The 18,456-nt window shown below is 36.8% G+C and overlaps 2 protein-coding genes across 5 annotated transcripts in view; one reads left to right on the top strand and one right to left on the bottom strand.

Annotated features, from left to right (window-relative positions):
* The window catches only part of LOC125071785 (lysosomal acid glucosylceramidase-like), a 41,335-nt gene extending 33,969 nt beyond the window's left edge, over positions 1-7,366 (top strand). Inside the window, exon 13 of the mRNA XM_047682159.1 lies at positions 7,364-7,366. The gene's annotated coding sequence lies outside the window, so the exon portion shown is untranslated. The remainder of the gene's footprint in view (positions 1-7,363) is intronic.
* LOC125071783 (myotubularin-related protein 4) overlaps positions 1,753-18,456 on the bottom strand; it is a 77,434-nt gene continuing 60,730 nt past the window's right edge. For 3 of the 4 annotated variants that reach the window (XM_047682154.1, XM_047682152.1, XM_047682151.1), the window contains 18 exons: positions 13,378-13,551; positions 10,615-10,790; positions 8,605-8,800; positions 7,701-7,840; positions 7,156-7,333; positions 6,723-6,919; positions 6,418-6,610; positions 5,866-6,051; positions 5,396-5,569; positions 5,130-5,271; positions 4,770-4,872; positions 4,538-4,658; positions 3,921-4,118; positions 3,480-3,777; positions 2,863-3,224; positions 2,540-2,644; positions 2,169-2,383; positions 1,753-2,090 (listed from right to left, as the gene is read on the bottom strand). In XM_047682154.1, the coding sequence (XP_047538110.1) occupies positions 1,994-2,090; positions 2,169-2,383; positions 2,540-2,644; positions 2,863-3,224; positions 3,480-3,777; positions 3,921-4,118; positions 4,538-4,658; positions 4,770-4,872; positions 5,130-5,271; positions 5,396-5,569; positions 5,866-6,051; positions 6,418-6,610; positions 6,723-6,919; positions 7,156-7,333; positions 7,701-7,840; positions 8,605-8,800; positions 10,615-10,790; positions 13,378-13,530 (3,234 nt within the window). In that variant the 5' untranslated portion in view covers positions 13,531-13,551 and the 3' untranslated portion in view covers positions 1,753-1,993. The remainder of the gene's footprint in view (positions 2,091-2,168; positions 2,384-2,539; positions 2,645-2,862; positions 3,225-3,479; positions 3,778-3,920; positions 4,119-4,537; positions 4,659-4,769; positions 4,873-5,129; positions 5,272-5,395; positions 5,570-5,865; positions 6,052-6,417; positions 6,611-6,722; positions 6,920-7,155; positions 7,334-7,700; positions 7,841-8,604; positions 8,801-10,614; positions 10,791-13,377; positions 13,552-18,456) is intronic. The other variant, XM_047682155.1, reaches the window with a different exon arrangement.

Genomic DNA, 18,456 nt, shown 5'->3' with positions numbered 1-18,456 from the left:
TGTTTGATTATATTTTTAAAATTATTGTTAATAACAATAATTTGATAAATTCAACGAGTACGCACCGCGATTAAATAATCACCATAAATTTAACGTATATCAACATGTTTTAAACTCTTATATATAGTATTTTACAAAAATTATAATCAATATCACAAATAAAATACAAAACTGCGTTAATTTCCTCACGGGTTTGAAAATTGGTTAATGTTAATTTCTTAACTATTAATATAGGTAATAGACAACCTGACCAGACGATCCATATTTGCTGCTTTCTCAATCCATCTATCTTTTATTTAATGGCTTGTAATTTAACTTTTCACAATTTGCCGTTATTTTTGACATATTAGTAAAAATTATATGTTCAAGTCTATTATTGACATCGATGTAAATGTCTGGTCAGATCGACTAAACAGACACTATTGCATCGAAAGTTTTTCAACTATGTTTTAGGCACTCAAATATTTTGTTATATTTAATTCTAAGAAGGTCGGGCATTGAAATGTACAAAGCAATTATAAAAATTAAAAGATAGACAGACGATAGACTTTTAAAAAGTCACATTGAACATTCTCTCATTTTCGAACAGCAATAATTGTTTAAGGGCTAACAATCGCTGAATATTTTGAATCGATATAATGTAGGAAAAAATGAAATAGAACTTTGCTCTGTGGACCGTACCATATGCTACATTCCCTTTAACGCTATCTCCTTAAGACGATTATACTCGGTGTCGAACAAATTGAAGTACATTTTTCTAAGACGAAGAATTATTTAATAATAAAAAATAATAAAATTTACAATTATTTAATTATAAAGTCAATATAATATAAAATAAATAGTTTTTTAATATATCACCGTAGTACAATCGCTTACACCGCTTTCCATTATACATTAACTCGCCACAAGTAAAAGTTCAGTCTATAGTGGCATTCGTTGACGATACGAGAGTCGCACTACGTTATTCATTTAAGAAATTCGTTGAAAAAAAAAATCAGCCTTCGCTTTTGGACATTCGAAAACTTTTATTTCACAGTAACGACTTTCATTCACAACGCAAACTATTTAGAAGTTCCTCCCCTAATTTTGAATATGCTAATGATCACAATTTATCTAACCTTTATGTCGTAGATATCTAGCGAAATTTGTCATTTAATAATCGCCTAGCCTCAACTACACGTCACATTTACGGGACAATCGTTTAAATCCCAAATAAAACTAGATGGCTGCGACATTAACTCCGGTACCGCTTTAGCTTTCCCGCTAGGAGTCGATAGCGAATGATATTCCATACTTCGATATCGGTGTCTCAGCCGGTGTGTCATTTGTACGGACGTATTGTTTATACATGTCGGAGCCAGCACATAGTTATATATATAAAACGCATTAAGCTTTATTGTACCGTCATTTAACATTATTGGATTATATTAACATTATATATATAGGTGTAAAGTTGGAGTAACTGTCATGGTGTCTTGTGGAATAGTCTTTGAATCATACATTCTTACAAATAACAAAACAATGTTTTAAAATGTTAAACGAAGCAGGCTGACTAGTATAAATAAACTATTGTATCGTAATGCATGTCTCGGTCCGCGCTCGCGCAGGGACGAGCGTACAAAATCTCCCCTCATAGTTACATTTACGTTCGAAGCCGCCTTAGGGACCGGTAGGACGAGATGGATACTATTTCATTATTAACATATTCTGCAACACGATAGATGTGATTTATCGTTAAGTAAAAAACAAAAATCGATAACATTATGTAAACTTTATTAGAACAATATAGAACTGATTTGGAAGTAATCGTTAATTAATTAATATCTAATTAGTATAGGAGAGTCAATCGTTCGACCGACGCGTCACTCGTGAGCAGTTCATTGAGGAATACTGTCGTTGAATCAAAGACGAATTTCGTCGAGGGAACATTCGTAACGTTTTAAACGTCACAAACGTCACTCGGCTACGGAGGCGGAGAGGCGGGGCGGGCTCGTCACCGCAGGCGGCAGCGCCGACACACGCGCACCGCGCCCAGCTCGCCCCACGGGCTCATCTCCGAGCACGAGCCGCAGAATATGCCGCCGCACCTTCTGCGGGCGAACGGTACTGTACTCTCGTGCATCGTAAAGGGATCGTAGGAAGGCCCGGCGGGCGGCGAGCGGCCCTACCTGCAGTGGTGCCGCCGGCGCGCCAGCCAGAACTGGTTGCGGCAGTGCTGGCAGCGCGGCGCGGCGCTGTCGGGCAGCCACAGCACGCCGCGCGCCTCCTCGCCCACCTCCACCTCCGACGCGCTGCCGCTGCTGCTGCCGCTCGCCGCGCTGCTGCCGCCGCCGCTGCCGCGACTCGCCGTGCTGCCGCCGTTGCCGTTGCCGTTGCGGCACACCTGTTTTTAGTTAGAGGCGCTTTACATTATGTTGTGACAGTGAATTCCTTCATATTAATAATCTTATTTGCCTACACCTATATTAATCACTTTCCAAAGAAATAAATAGGCAAGTAAATCGTTTTCATATTATTATAAAAATGGAATCGATTATACCTGTGCTTGCGTAGCGGACTGCGGCGCAGGCGGCGGCGCGGGCGACGCCCTACGGAGAGCCTCGCGCGCCTCGCGGAGCTGCCCGCTCAATTCCTCTACCACTTTCTGTTAAGTATACGGTTGGCAATCAGTATAACTTCATTAATTACTTTCTTATACAGAAAATTGGAGATCACTTCGATCGAACACTTCACTGAGTTAGATTTATTAGTTTTCTGTACATTTCTGAAATGATTATAAAACAAAATAGTTTCGCACAATTAAAGTTACACGCAACTGTTACGTGCAGCCCAAAATATAAGGTATCTAAAAGAGGGCGTCACCTTCTGGTACAGTATGATCTGGTGCAGGCGCGCCTGCAGCGGGTCGGCGGCGGGCGGCAGGCCGTCCAGCGAGTCGCAGTGCGCGCGCAGGCCGGCGCCGCACACGCAGCGCGCCCGCGAAGCGCCCGCGCCGCCGTCGCACGCGCCGCACCAGCACGCGTCGCTCGAGCCCGACGACTCCTCGCCCGCCAGGCACACGGCGCAGTGCGGGCACGGCGCGCACGGCGGGCGCGGCGCGCGGCGCGGCGACGCGGGGCACAGCGTGAGCTGGCTGGCCACGCGCGTGCCCGCGCCGCCCGCGCGCCCCGCGCCCTCCGCCTCGCCCTCGCTCTCCGAGCTCGCGCCGCTGGACGACGCGCCGCCTGTCGCATGTGTACGGGTGATAGGATGGACTGGGACTCTTACCACGAGTGAAAGGAATCGAGTCTATTTTAGTATTTAACTACTGTAACGCACTCTAATATAAAGGTCTTGTTTTTCTTGTTACATTAAATGGTTGACATGTTTAAGGTCGTTTTAGTTTCTTCGTGTAGTTTCATTATGAAGACGTATTGAAGTGATTAACGATGAATATATAATAAAAACACGGTTTACAAAATTCTTTAAAAGCGACTCACCATTCAAGTCTACTTCAAGAAATTTTGTGGCAACATCCACTAAGCCGTTGACGTCCCCGTTGCCCATCTCCCTGTTGTGATTGGTCAGTTGGTTCACTATGTTGTGATTGACCACATCCCCCTCGGTGGAATTGTGATTGTCAATGGGTGTCTCCTGGAGACGGTTGATCTTAGATTCGGTGTGATTTTGTGGCGAGTTCTCGGGGACGTCGAAGCCGGTAGAGGATTGGTTGCTGGATTCGGATATAGATCGCCATGTTATGCTTATGTTTCTCGTTCTCGCTGTTTCTCTTGCCGCCTGTGGTGACAAAAAAATTATTAGCAAATATTTAATACAGAAAAAAAACGATTTTTATCAAATTCAATATCAAATTAAAAAAATATATATAATTTTGAATTATTATAAGATAAAGATGCCTTAACAATACAAACAGAACTTACTTCAGCCATGCCGAGGACGTCGGTGTACGTTTCACAAACGAACACAGGTGGCTCCTCGGGAGTGTCCGCTGGAGCGTCGCACGCCTGTTCACTTGTGGTCACGGTGGGCGCGGCCACCAGCTCGCGCTCCAAGGATGATGAATTGCTCGTGATGTCACGCAGTCTGTTCTCGAAATGGTCTGGGTGGAGGCCATCAACCTGAAAAATAGATTATTGTGAGAGGTTAATAATAACTAAAGTTCTAACTGGTAAATGATAACTCGTTTTTATTAAAAAAAAGAAGTGTAGCAATGCCCCAAATTAATTAAGGAATTATCCTATTTCCCTCCCTTTTAAGCTTATCACTTGTGTCAGAGTCGGGACTAAGTCTGCGACTTTTTACATCGCTAGACGGCCCGTAAAACCATTGCGCTATTAACGTTTAACTAATAATTATTTCTGTTTAAATTAAACTGTAAAGAAATAAATAAAATATTTTGAATTATTCAATATTCAATAATTTAAAACTTCATTTTATATGTAGTTCTCCTTCAAACGTTCTACCGGTGTTACTTATTATTGTTGTGTTAACTAATTTACAACACGACTAATTTACTTAAAAAAAACACTCGCTTTACCTGGTCAGTTTCCGTATCAGTATCTCCCGTCAGCTGCTCGACGCAGCTGTCTGTGAGTACAGGAGCTTCGCCCTCTGAGCGTTCCGCAGTTGGGCCGCCGTTTACTACCAATGATAATTTCCTAGAAAAAAATATCCATTAAATGAATCTAATTTTCTTCAATTTGAAGAACAGAGAAATTGGTAAATTAAAACCGAACATAATTTTTGTAAATAAAAATATCATAGCTTACATAACATCTGGCGCCAAATTTGGGTCGCTGCATCTCCTCTGCGTAGTTCTCTTCTCTCCCTCGCTAAGCAGGTTATCACAGGATCTAGTCTTCGTCATTAAACCTGCAATTAGTATTCAAAAATGAAGTTATTTCAATGAGGCAGATTAATAAAAGTACAGAGGAACAGAGATAAATATAAATCAGTAAAACAGAAATATATTAACAGCTCGTTCAATAAGGAATATTTAAAACAAAAAGAAAGATAAAAAATATAATTATATTAGAGTGAACCAAAAAGGCAGCCGTCACTGGTACAGGTGATTTCTCACAAATGATTTGATAATATTATCGAGGAAAAAGATCACGACGCATAGTCACCGTTGGCGTGCGGCGCGGCGGCGGGCGCGGCGGGCGCGGCGGGCGGCGCGGGCGCGGCGCGCGGCGGCTCCCGCTCGCGCTCGCCGCGCAGCAGCCCCCACCACACCTGCATCGCGCGCACGCTGCACTCCGGCCAGATCACCTGCGGGCGGGCACCGCACGTTAGCAGATCCGATAGATTCTTAGGGTGAGTGCGTCGCGGCTTTTATTTATGTGCATATGATGTGCATATGCTATTTTTTCTGGCCCGTAGCGTCGGCGGGTACCTGCTCGTGCGGGTGGTGCGGCGGCGTGTAGAGGTGGTTGCGGTAGGCGGGCGCGCGCAGCAGGTGCCACACCTGCGCGGTCGTGTCGCTCGCGCGGCACTCGGCGCGCTCGCGGCTCGTGTTGCACAGGAACGTGCCGAACATGCACGAGTGCACGTGCGTCGCCAGCTTTATCTGTAGTAGATTCATGTCACCGTCAATCGTTCGATCGTTTTTATCCTATTTACTCCCCGGCAAATCCTATTAGAATGACGGGGGCGGAAGTCGTTGGAGGTATTCGACCCTAAGAGAGGATTTGTCAGACTTAAGCCTGACGCCACAGCTTTCTTGCAATTGCTATTGGATTAATTCCCAGGCATTGTAATAGAATATTATCAATAAACAATATTGTATAAGGCTAGAAGGCACATTCTGTAAATGGAACATTATAGCGGGTTTGATTTAGTAACTTTAACTCGACAGTTACTCACTAGATAAGCTTCATTGAATTCGAAGCTGCAGGGATACTGCAACATCATCTGGTAAACGACGTGTAGCCACTGCAGGAAGATGGGAGATCGTTCGTTAGGGTCTTCTGCGCCGAATTGATGTCCACAACGATCCGCGAACTTATGTCCGAAGTCCAACCACTCCCGCTCGATTAGTATCCGGAATCCCTAAAAGATAATAAGATTAATCGATAATTTTCATTAAGACATCTTTGATTTTATATATTCTTCCATGTATTTGGATAATTTAATTCTAATTTCAAGATTTATTTGATTTGATTTGATTTGAGATTACATGATTGATCTGACTTTACTAACGCATTTAAAGAAATAGCATAGAGTGACCCCAAAAAAACTGTTTTCATTTAATTAATTTCATTCATATGTAACAGTTTTAACCCACTGACAGCCAGTAACGAAAGTATTAGGACTATCCCTCTATTAAAATGAATATTTGTATCTAAAAATGTATAAGTTAAATATCTATCTAATCTATCGTTCAGTGTGCGTGTAGCGCGTAGCGTGCGTGCGTACCTGCAGCGTGCGGTAGTAGGGGTCGAGTATGAGCTGCGCGGCGGCCACGAGCTGCGGCGTGCGGTCCCAGCCGTCCGAGCAGTGCACGAGCACGGGCCGGCCCGCGTGCGCCGCGCGCGCCACCGCCGTCGCCGCGCGCGCCACGCCGCACACGTACTGCGGCCACACCGTGCGCTCCAGGTTGCTGTGCCAGCTGGGACAAGACACATCCAGTTACTCACGCCACAATTATTTCCTAGTGCGTCATCGAATAGGAAAGTTGCCTATTTTTATATTTTATTAACGGTATGCCGTCCTCGTCTTACTTGGCCTGCTCCCCGGGCTCAGCGGAGAGCGCGCGCATCTGCTGGAAGCTGCGGCGCACGTGGTGTATGTTGGGCAGGCTCATGAACTGTATGTCGGCGGCGGGGTAGTACTGTGCGCACTCGCAGCCGCCCCCGCGCGCGCGGTTCGTGACCGCGGACGCGTACGAGCGCGCGTCCACTATCAGCAGCTTCAGTTGCTGGAACAGGCGACACCGATTTATTGCTTTTGAAATATGTTTTTTTTAATGATAAAGTTAAAAGTAAGAATTATTTTTTTAATAATAAACGTATAAAAATTAAAATATAAAAGCGTAATGACGCAGGCCGCCATGCCATATTAAACTCGACTCTGACCGTTTGTTAGCGCATACTCCAAAAGAAAAGTGTTGATTATAATCTAATTTGTCGGGCCGTAGCTAGTGCTACCATTTACCTTGTTAGGAGTAGGCCTATCCTGGTTACACGCCGTGACGAATGCGGCTAATAATCGTTCGTCTTCGCTGGAACGCCAGCCAAGCCACCCGACTTCCGGCTGCGACGAGCGCGCTATCACCGCACCCGTGGACCGGTGGCGCCAAACCACCGCCGGAATACGCCGCATTGCGCGGAAACTAGGCCGAGATAATTACCGTTCATTCAAGAGAGTATTCAAACTTTATCGATTCGTTTTACCTTCGACTGTTAGAATCAAACTAAATGATCGGTGTCATAAATTAAAACTTCTTTCTCACATAATTTTATCAACAAATCGCTTCATTGCGTCCTTACGTTAATAATTTTTTTTTATATAACTTTTAGGACAAACTATTAAATGATAAATAAAGCTATATTATATTAGAAGGTAAAGATACCAGGGAACAATAAAAGGGTTGAAGAATCATTTCTGTTTATTCAGTAAGATCGGAAGTCAATATTAAACAGTGACTGTTTTATAAATTATTATTATTATTTATAACATCAAATAAGTCTCAGTCTCACCGTGCTACGGAGTCCAGGTCTTCGTCACCGATGCAGGCCGGCACGATGAGCAGCGGCGGGTAAGAGGGGCATAGCTTGTACTCTGCATTGGCAGCGGTGACGCGCCACGCGCCTTTAGTCGTGAAACCGAGTCGTTCCAACTAGAGATCAGACAAACCAATACTTGTTTACTGGAGACCACTTTCATACGTGTTCTGATCGATAATTTCTTAATATGGGAATATAAATAAAAAAAAAAACCTACATCTTATAACAAGGTATGGTACTTATTTGTAAAATACTTAAACAAAATTTCACATGTAACATGGTATGGTACTTATTTGTAAAATTCTTAAACAAAATTTCACATGTAATATGTACAAGTATCAATTGTGCAATAAAAAAATACTGGCTGACCTAAGATTACACTGTTTTCATACCTTTGACCTCATGATATCAATGGAATTTGTATGATAACAATATTTTTTCTTCTATAATGTTATTCAACCTTTTAAACGTTCATAAAACGAGTTAAAGAAGCACTTATTTCAGATTATCGTTATAAATTATTTATATTAAGTTAAGTAAAACCAGAGCGTTGCAAAACGTGTTATCGAAGCCATCTTTCTCAGTGAGTAATTACTTGAAATAATTCTAGATTTATTCAACGACGAGTATTTATAAACTTTCAGTAATATTTAAAAAGCGTGAAACCTTTCTTTAAGAAAATAATGGAACAATAGGACGCGTCAGTTTAAACTAATATTATTATTTTTTTCGCAAAGATTAGTATAAGATACCCATTTTTTTAATGTTAATTGGTTAGTATTATATAAAATAAATGTATTTTATATATGACGGATTTTGTTGTAAGTTTTTTAGTGCTTTTGAAAGTATTAGGGCAGCATAATCGCCGAGCGGTTACCTCAGGTCCGAACCAATGTCGTTGAGGGGCTTGTGACGCCCTCATGAGCGCCTTATGGACGGACGTGGGAGGTAGTTCCTTGGCCCAGGCGGCATATGCAGCTGCGAACGTTTCTTGCAGAGAACCAATGGGAACTAAAGCCGTGTTCAGTCTTCTCCACCATTCAACGCATTGATCTCCTGTGTTGAATGAGCATCTGCAATTGTAGTAATAATAATATTTATCAGTTATTGTAATTAAGGTATGTATAACTATTAAAAATGATTTTATTTGTAGACATTCATTTATATCTGAATATAAAAATGTAACACAACTTTATTTTAATAATATTATAAAGAAAAATTGTTACACGCGGTTAGGTGTAGGTTTGCTGAGTCTATTAAAGATGATCTTTTATTTACATTTTATAGATAATACATAGTTTGAATAACTGGACTATGAATAGAGAAGTTAAGTATAGAACAAAACTATAAAAAAGCTGGATTAAATATTTAAATACTATTTGAATTCTTACAAATGATGTACCTAATGGAGAATCTCACGTATTAAACATAAACATTAACTCTTTTAAGCTAGCATGGGTTATTTTTACTTTAAAACGGATTCCTCATTTCCGATGTATCGGATACTTTTCATAAGTATTTTTATAGTGATATTGAGGATACGCCTCGTCCTCGTTACGATATAAACTACATACCAGTCTTAAAGTCCTATAAGCCATTAAAAATAGATAGAACGAATTAAAATTATTCCTGTAGTTATAGCGAGTTTCTCAAACAAATATATATCATCCAGTTTTATAATTATAAATAGTGTTTGTATTCAACTCGAAATGTTCATAACACTGCCTTAAGAGGGAACAATTACGTTATATCGAGAACCTGTTGAACCGGTAAGCAAGGTTATAAATAATGAAACAGACCGTGGCAAATAAATGAAAATTATGGAAAGAAGATATCGACGGTGATAGATTATTAAGTTGTTTTAATATATTATATAATATTGTTTGATAACCACGGGAATCTATGTTGTCCTGGTCATATGATACTGATTCTTAGCCAAAGCAAAACATAATCGGGCTCGAGACTCTTACTACCCTTATAATTATTTTGTGTTCGGGAATGAAAACCTGTATGAGTCGGATGAAAATAAGCCAAATGTATTTCCACAAAAGTGGAATGTATTCGTATAATGCACACGCTATTAAAAACATTGAAGTCTCTATTTCTTAACAAAAGTTCATGAAGTAGCATTCATACGTTAAGTCAAATATTACAAACAGTACAGTTACAACAGGCAAAGATAATACGAGCTCTTAAAGTATATTGAAAAACAATAAACAAACAATAAGTTGTAAGCACTTGCGCCATTAGTTGTCATTTGCGGTAAACACAAATGACTTACTCAATATGTAACTTGAGAACGTCCCTTCGTAATCATTTCGTCACAGAATGGCTGTTACATGTGTAAAGAGACTAATATAATATCACTTACAATATTTATGTTCTTTTAATTGAATATTTGAAAGCATAGAGGCAAATCGGTCACCTGATGGTAAGTTTGCACCGTCTATAGACGACGTAAGTAACTTTCATTAAAATTCGAAATCTTCACTCGACTCTCACGAGTTACACTTGCTCATTAATTGGCATAAATCTATCACCAGTTCGGGAAGGAAGACCTCAGACGTAGAAGAGCCGGTAAAAGAATCTCAGGGTGTTTTTAATCAAAAATGTGTGTTGTGTATCTATTTTTTTAAACGGGCTGAAAGCGATGCCTTAGTTCTCAAGATGTACTATGAAGTTGTTAGGTTGAAGTTGAAGATTTTGTGGGATCCTTTTGTAAAAGCTTATAATTATGTGCACTGTGCCAGAATATGCGTAATTCTTCGCATCCTGTGTAGGTCAGGTAACACAAGTAATAAAGTTTATGTTAATTTCTTATATTAAATAGAGTGCACTCCGCAATTTTACAGTAACAGGACATAAGAGTTACTTAGGAGATACTTACTTTAATTGTCGGCCGTGTTTACAGAGTATATATAAGCAGAGTAAATCACGGATCTCCAGTGCGTCAATAAGCCGTAACGGCACCGAAGCACCGGGCCCGCCACGCCTTCGCGGCTGCAAGTGAAGCCGGTAGTTTGACATCGCAATCGTACCGCCGTCTGCCGTGCGGCCCACCCACTGCGGAGAGAGCGCCACATTGTTATGATAGCCTGGTATTTGAAGTGCAATAAATATATATTTATTAAAGTAAAATTATGGTTATATGTATAAAAAAATATTTTGTTTATTTTTAATATTTATAAATATTAATTAATAGTTGTGTACTATGTAAGTTAATTGATAAATATAATAATAATTATTATTTATAACTGTGGTACGAGTTACGACCCGGTAATCTGTTGAACCTAGCCATACATTAATGAGATCGTAGGAAATTCTTTTACAGTGGCAATATATGATAAAAGTTTATTAATTGATTAAAAATAAATAAAAAGCATTTGTTTTTATACTTAATATGTACCAAGCGATTACATATATTATGCCATTTAAATATTATAATATACTTTAATCGCTTAATGGTGTCAATGACTCTTGCTAAGTGTTAACCCTTGTTAATTAGCAACGGCAAAGTAACAATGTGTCTACTTTCACGCCTTAAATATTTCCGCTCGTCATGGAATGGAAAAAGTAGTACGAATTCCACATAAGAGAAGACCGTTTCATCCACGGGGATTAAGGCAGGTTAACCATTTATTTAAACACTTTACCTAATTGTTATATCACATTTAATATTTATACATTCTTATTAGGCACGGCATAATGCGCTTACTGACATGGTGTCTAAGTTGTACCTAAGAGTTGTGTAACAGTTCTTATAATTACTTATACATAAGAAAAAACACAATTTTGTAGACATTTATAATATTTACAAAGATCTGTGGTATGTATTCTCACATCAATAGTATTTTCTCTACAGAATATTAACAAAGTCGAGGCTAATTTATAGCGTTGAAGACTTTTTTTATTGGTGGTTCTTCTCGATATAATCTACATTCCGGACCAGTAGGAGCTTTGGATTTAATTACTCTTATAAAGTGACCTTTAAAATGGGCTTGTAAGAGATTGCTTATTATGTTTGTGTAAAAGGCTTTGATTATTTTATAAAATAATATTGTCACTAATTATATTATTTACAGGTATATTGATCGCTGTTATGATTGAAAATGTCTAAACAAAATGTTATCTCTTAATATATTTTATTATATAAATCATAAGGAACACAAGTACTTTAGCTACTTACATTGGGTCATAGTAATGTATGTGATGTTGTGTGTGGCCAGTGTGCGGCCAATAAAATTGCAAGTATGGAATAGTTTCAGGAATTTAAAGTTTGAAGATCCTGGATCAACAACGGAAGTCGCCCTTAATTATTTTCCAAATAAATTGATTTTTTTTTTCAAACGGGTTTTTAATAAATTTGCGCGATAAATTAAATTAGTTTAACAATCATAACTATGTTGATTTATTATATCTGTACTTATGATATTAAATTTTTAGTCGGAAAAGCGTCCTCTCCCGTGGAATGCCCAGAGCTGTAGCTCCGGAGTCCTCCCCTATATCGGACCCTACATACGTCTACCATTACGAACTTCACACATTTGTTCCTTGACTAAAACTTAATATAATATCTGTAAATGCCAGTTTAAATATTGAGTATTAAACAATTTCAATGAACTTGCAATTATAATGCATACACACAGATAAAATCACATAACACGGTTCGTTCAACTCGGCCCGACCTGATGACCTTTAATACCGTCGTGTATACAAATATCTATTACAAATAACTTTTAGCTTATTAATTATGTTAGTAATCAACGTCACACTGCTTCGCCAGTGTCTATTATCAGTACAGATTATATAATGACCACAAAATGCATCGTTTGACCAGATATAGAGAAAATAAATTCTTAAAGGTAATAGCAGTCTATCTGTCTAAAATTAGCGATAAAGTACTGAATAATATTAGGTAAAGATACTCCCAAATTGTATTCGATTGGATAAATACATATTTTAAAACATTCTCGAAGTATCTCTTCAATATACAACCAATATATGTAATAAATATATTTATGAATGCGTTGCTTCAAGCGTTGAATGGGCTCTACGGACGCGTCGTGGTGTTCGGTTATTTCACTGAATTTAAATTATTTCTACACTTATTATAAATTAATAGTTTTTAAAAGTATACAATGGTATATACATTTTATCATGATACATTTACAGTAGTATTGATTGGGATTATTAATATTTAAACTAAATTCACTAAAAAAATAATGTTAATATGAGCGAATCACTCGTTTATTTTTTATACATAGATTTATAATACAGTATTTAATGTTACCTACATACATACATAACAAAAATAATTAACAATTATACAATACCTACCAAATTAATTAAACTGTTCGATACTCGAAACTTACGGTATATAACAATTAGATAATAAGTGAGATACTAATTAAATAAATTATAAGTAAGTATCGGTCAATCTGTAAGTTTTTCGTTGTTATCTATTTTTAGGTTTTTAAATAATTAATTTCTTAGTTTATTAATAAATATATTTGTATGGTACCAAATAGTTCACTATTTTGATAATATTTTTTGCTAAAATACCTATTGGCTATAATTTATCATTGAAAATTTATAGCGAAATCGAACGATTGAAAGATCCTTTAACCTTTAAATTGGGAAATATTTATACCTGTACAAATTCGCCGCATATTGGAGCGAAACCGGATTCCAAACCGGGCTCGTCGTAGTGCGTGCGCATGCGCGGGTAGAGATCCGAGGCGCGCACGCGGTGCGGTGGAGGCTCGGGTTGCGGCGGCGCGCGGTACCGCTCGCGCTCGCTCATCTCGCTCGACGTCGCTGCCACCTGGAACAAAAGTATAACAACAATTAAAACTATTTTCTACTTTGCTCTATTAAAATAATACTTAGAGTCTGTAGGTAACACACTACTGGGAAAAGTGCCTTTTTGTGTTTAGAACGTTTATTTAGTGCTCATTACACCATGCTGTCGTTGGATATAACAGTGTCGGCTCTTCACCTAATACAGTTTTCCTCACGAAATAAAACACAAATATTGTTTTCCTAGTATCACTAAAATTTATAAGATCATCCACTTCAGCTTAAATTAATTACGTAATCTTCTGATTTTTTTACCATAACTATAATATCGTTAACACAAAACTAATGACCAAAACAATAAATTAATTATTAATCAAAGTTAAATTATATATATTTACATTCCACCCGCAGAGCACGTCGAGGAGAGCTAAATATATTTTAAAACCTATCTTAACAAGAAACACGTTCGATTTAACAATATTGTCAACTTAAACTGGCACACACTATCATAGGGTGCACTCCAAATAGAAATTGTGGAGATATCTTAAGTGAGTGACGGCTTGCTTTCTCCCTCATTGGGAGGCAAAGTTCAGATCGTAGTCGTGTAACAATTGCATATACTATAATATAGGAATGTTACGAACAGTATAAGGAAATAAAGGACGTTGACTCTTTCATTTAGTAGCGTTAACATAACATTGTATTTTAGCAAAAATGTTATTACCTGAGATTTTTGTATATGAAAATAAAACATACGTAATGTATGTTAACCGACTAAACGTAAAAACACATAAAAAACGATTAACGTACATGCAGATTGTTACGGACGGTGTAGTATAAGAAAACAAAGGAAGTTGACTTTTTAATTTATTACCGTTAACATAACATTGTACTTAGTGTATGAAAGTGTAAATAAAAGTCATAAGTCGTAGTTCATTTCTATAACAAAAATAAGATTTTTGTTTATGGAAATAAACTATAAATAAATTATAACTTTTAGATAATCAAAATGAAAATAATTATGTTTACTAGTATAGTAATCAAAACATACATAGGGCAGGTAGATTTTCTATTCATAATTTACACTTTGAATGGAATAATCCACTATACCCAAGATAATAACTACATGTTTATGTTATTTATTTGATGCAGTTTATTTGGAACTGTGATATCTGCCTACCCTATCTATGTAAACAAGCACACACTTATTATTGACACATTTTATAATAGGTACATATGATAAATATTTTTTTCAGATCAAATGTAAGGGATATTAAAGGTAAATTTCGTAGGCTAGTGTCGCCTTCACTTATAATAACAGATATACAATTAGTTGTTTACGATTAAGACATAACATGCTTAATAAGAAAAAAATAAAGCACCAATATTGTTGAAACGCTAATTAAAGTCAGATTAACTAATTTGACTGAATACAGAACGCTCATTCGTTACCCATCGCGTCATCGACCAATTAAATTTCAGATTCGAGTAAAAAGTTAAACTCACTTTAATCAATGTTTTAAAAATCAAGGCTAACTTAGGATATTTGTCGTTTTTAATTGTATGAATTACATATAAGTGAACATAATCGTTCATAATATTATTATTGTATTACAACAAAGAGAATCGGATTATAAACTTTGACTTTTACAAAGATTACACAAATCTCTCTGTGAAATAATAATCTTTTTAATAACGTTTGCTGATTAGCAACAAGTGATAGCGATAAAAATGGGCCTGTCAGCTTAAAGCTTACTAAGCCGGACCGACGGTTTAGTCGATAGCTCACGCTGTTCACACTACCTTTAATTATATCGTGACGCACTAGAAAAACTATATGCTTATAACATAGGACGTGATATTTATATAGTAGCAGAACATTCGGCCAAAGCGTCGGTGTCAGTTTTATTAGATTCTACTTATGTGATAGTGCTATTTTAATATAAAAGCAGCCGCACACATTCAGGGTGACAATTGTAGTATATTTAATTGCGGACTATTTAGCAATTTCTATATTTATTACATAAAAGTGCAAATTCCACATAAATTACGAAATAAGTCTTGCACTTATTGTTTAAAATTTCAATAATTATGATCACTCATTTGATGTTAATTTACACATAATATAATATTATCATTTCTGATTTATAAATAATAATATTATTTTTATATGTTTAAAAAAACTGACAAAGAAAGCCAAGGCTGTTGATATATTGATAAAAGATGATAAAGTAAATTATTAAGGTCACAGCAAGGTTGGTAAGTTGGTATTTGGTAAACAAGACGTCAGAAACATTGTGTATATTAACTGATTTTATTTAATAATAATAAACTTTTATAACTGTTTGTTATATAGTTCATGTCATATAGATATAAGGTCGTGAAGTTCAAAAGTACTAGGATAACATATGAAACGAGAATGTCATAATGTAGAGGTTTCATAATTGTCTTCAAAACATGATACTCATAAAAGATATAAATAAAGCATTTTGTACAGTTCGATATAAATAAACTTTTTAATTTCGTTCCAATTTTATAGATATTAGGACCGCAGACTACTAATAATATATATTACCAACGCGTCGATCTCTTATGTTTATTTAAAGAAATACAAGTTGTTTGATGTACTCGAACTCAAGCCGGTTTATTAAATATACCGTCAAGTTTCTAGAAGAAAAGTATTGCGGGTTAATACAAAACAGTTACTGCTAAAAAACTTTATACACCGAGAGCTGGCAGATACTTTTGACTAATGTGTGAGAAACTTTAATGGGCATAACACTTTAGTGGGCATCCGTTTGGCGAAGGTGGCCATCAGTTGGCCAGTTTGTCTGCCTGCCTACAATAAATCTACAGTAACAACTACAAAGACCTTGTATCTAACACTTCAGTTTAAATTGCTGACAGTTTCTGCTATTGCACTTACTAATCCCCTGATGATATTCAAATATAAATTCTGCTATAATAAACAGTTAAAGAAAATTTCGACTTACGTTATTTATTTATTTTTTGTAAAAGAAAAACAATGTTTGTTTTATAATACCAGTACACAGTATCTTTGATATTGTATGTTACTTCATTATATATGCAGATTAAAACAGAGAATCACATTGAACATTAAATATACAACGATTGATCATTTGTATTTTCCTCATTCTCTGTTTCCGTTGATATAACAAAGTTTTGCGGTTACTATTGTTATCAACAAGTCCTTGGTAGAGGTCAAATGGGGTCACGAACACCCCCCAATCGTCAGTCAAATCCGCGGTTGCGGTGGCAGCTAATAGAATGAGTTATATCTAGCCTATTGTGTGTAGCTGCTCAACATTTATCCTTTTAAACATAAAACTCAACACTTATGTGAAAAATCTTAGCTATGTATAAACAATTAACGTTTTTTATTTGTGTTCTATACGTTCAGCCATCGCGTCAAAGCTTTGTAATGATGGTTTTAGATAGTCGCGTGAAAGTTTCTGACATAGTCCCATCAACGAACAATAGGTTGAGCGAGAGTCGTATAGATTATTTTTTTCAGAAATCTGAATACATAGTCTTTGTTACATATGTCAGACATATACTGGCATGTAGTATTTGTATGTTAAAGTCGTTGACAGACACGAAACTCTCGCTGTAAGTTAGACACCTAGATGAGCTCAATTATTTAAAGGCTGGAGTTATACTTGATTGTTTAGCTTATAAGTGCTAAATACATTTGAAGATATTCTTTAGTTATAGAAATAATTATAAGTACTTTTGAATGGTCACTATATAGCATTAATTAAAACGTATATTAATATATTACTCAATGCGTACTTCGTTTGTTTGGCCATGCGGCTAGGGAGGAGGACAGTCTGGACAAACTTATAATGGTTGGCCACGTGGAGAGAAAGAGAGGTAGGGGAAGAGCGCCGTCCCGGTGGTTAGACAAGGTAAAGGCGTCTACAGGATCAAATGCCCAGGCTTGCCTACGAATGGCACAGAATAGGAATACCTGGAGGAAGGTGGTGCGAAGTGTAAAGGAGCCACACACATGGTGGTCACGACCCTCAGTAATGAGTAAACGACTAGGAAGAAGAAGCAGAAGATATTCTACTAAGAAAAACCGACAACTCAGTATTGTCTCAATTCCACCAATTTAAAAAGGTATGTGTTTAAATTTATATAATTATATATTTAATACTTATTTTACAATACTAACGACGCCCTATAAAAAGTTTCTAATAATTTCAACAATAACTGACGCATCTATTAGAAAACGTTGTTTCATAATGTTGAGAAACTATACGAATTGATTATAATTAATTAATTACTACTACTACTGTATAAGTACTTTTATACCAAATAAAATCGTAAGCTCATTCACATTACTCGCTTATGTTTTCAATCAACATTAAAGTAATTACGTTTTATATTTATTTAATATCTACTTCATAAAACATTCAAACTTTGAAAAATGATGTTATCGTTTTATCACGGAAGATGAATGAATTAAATAATTTATTATGGTTGAATATGTGTTGAAACCAATATTCCTATGCAAAAGATTTAAATGTTTAAAGTGAAAAAAAGACGGTGAACATCACCACACTCACAAAATTTATTATTACGTGCGAAACGTAAAAAATAATGATAGTGTCAAATGAAATAAAAATATGGATATCATCTAAGACTAATCCATGTCACCAGCATGTATTATTTACATCTGATTCGACAATAAGTTTTTTTTTTTATCACAGGAAATATAAGGAAATTCTTCGGAGGCGCCAATAGTATAAAATTCACTAACATCACAGAGATCCATGCAAATTGAATGTTTTACATCTGATAATTTGTACACGAAAACCAAATTGATACAGGTGTTAGTTTAAATAATTGCAATAAGTGAACACTTAATATTAATTTATAAAATTTAATTGACCAATTTATTGTA

Source organism: Vanessa atalanta, chromosome 20 (genome assembly GCF_905147765.1).
Source record: "Vanessa atalanta chromosome 20, ilVanAtal1.2, whole genome shotgun sequence".
Lineage (NCBI taxonomy): Eukaryota > Metazoa > Arthropoda > Insecta > Lepidoptera > Nymphalidae > Vanessa > Vanessa atalanta.
This window is presented reverse-complemented; position numbering and strand designations above follow the sequence as displayed.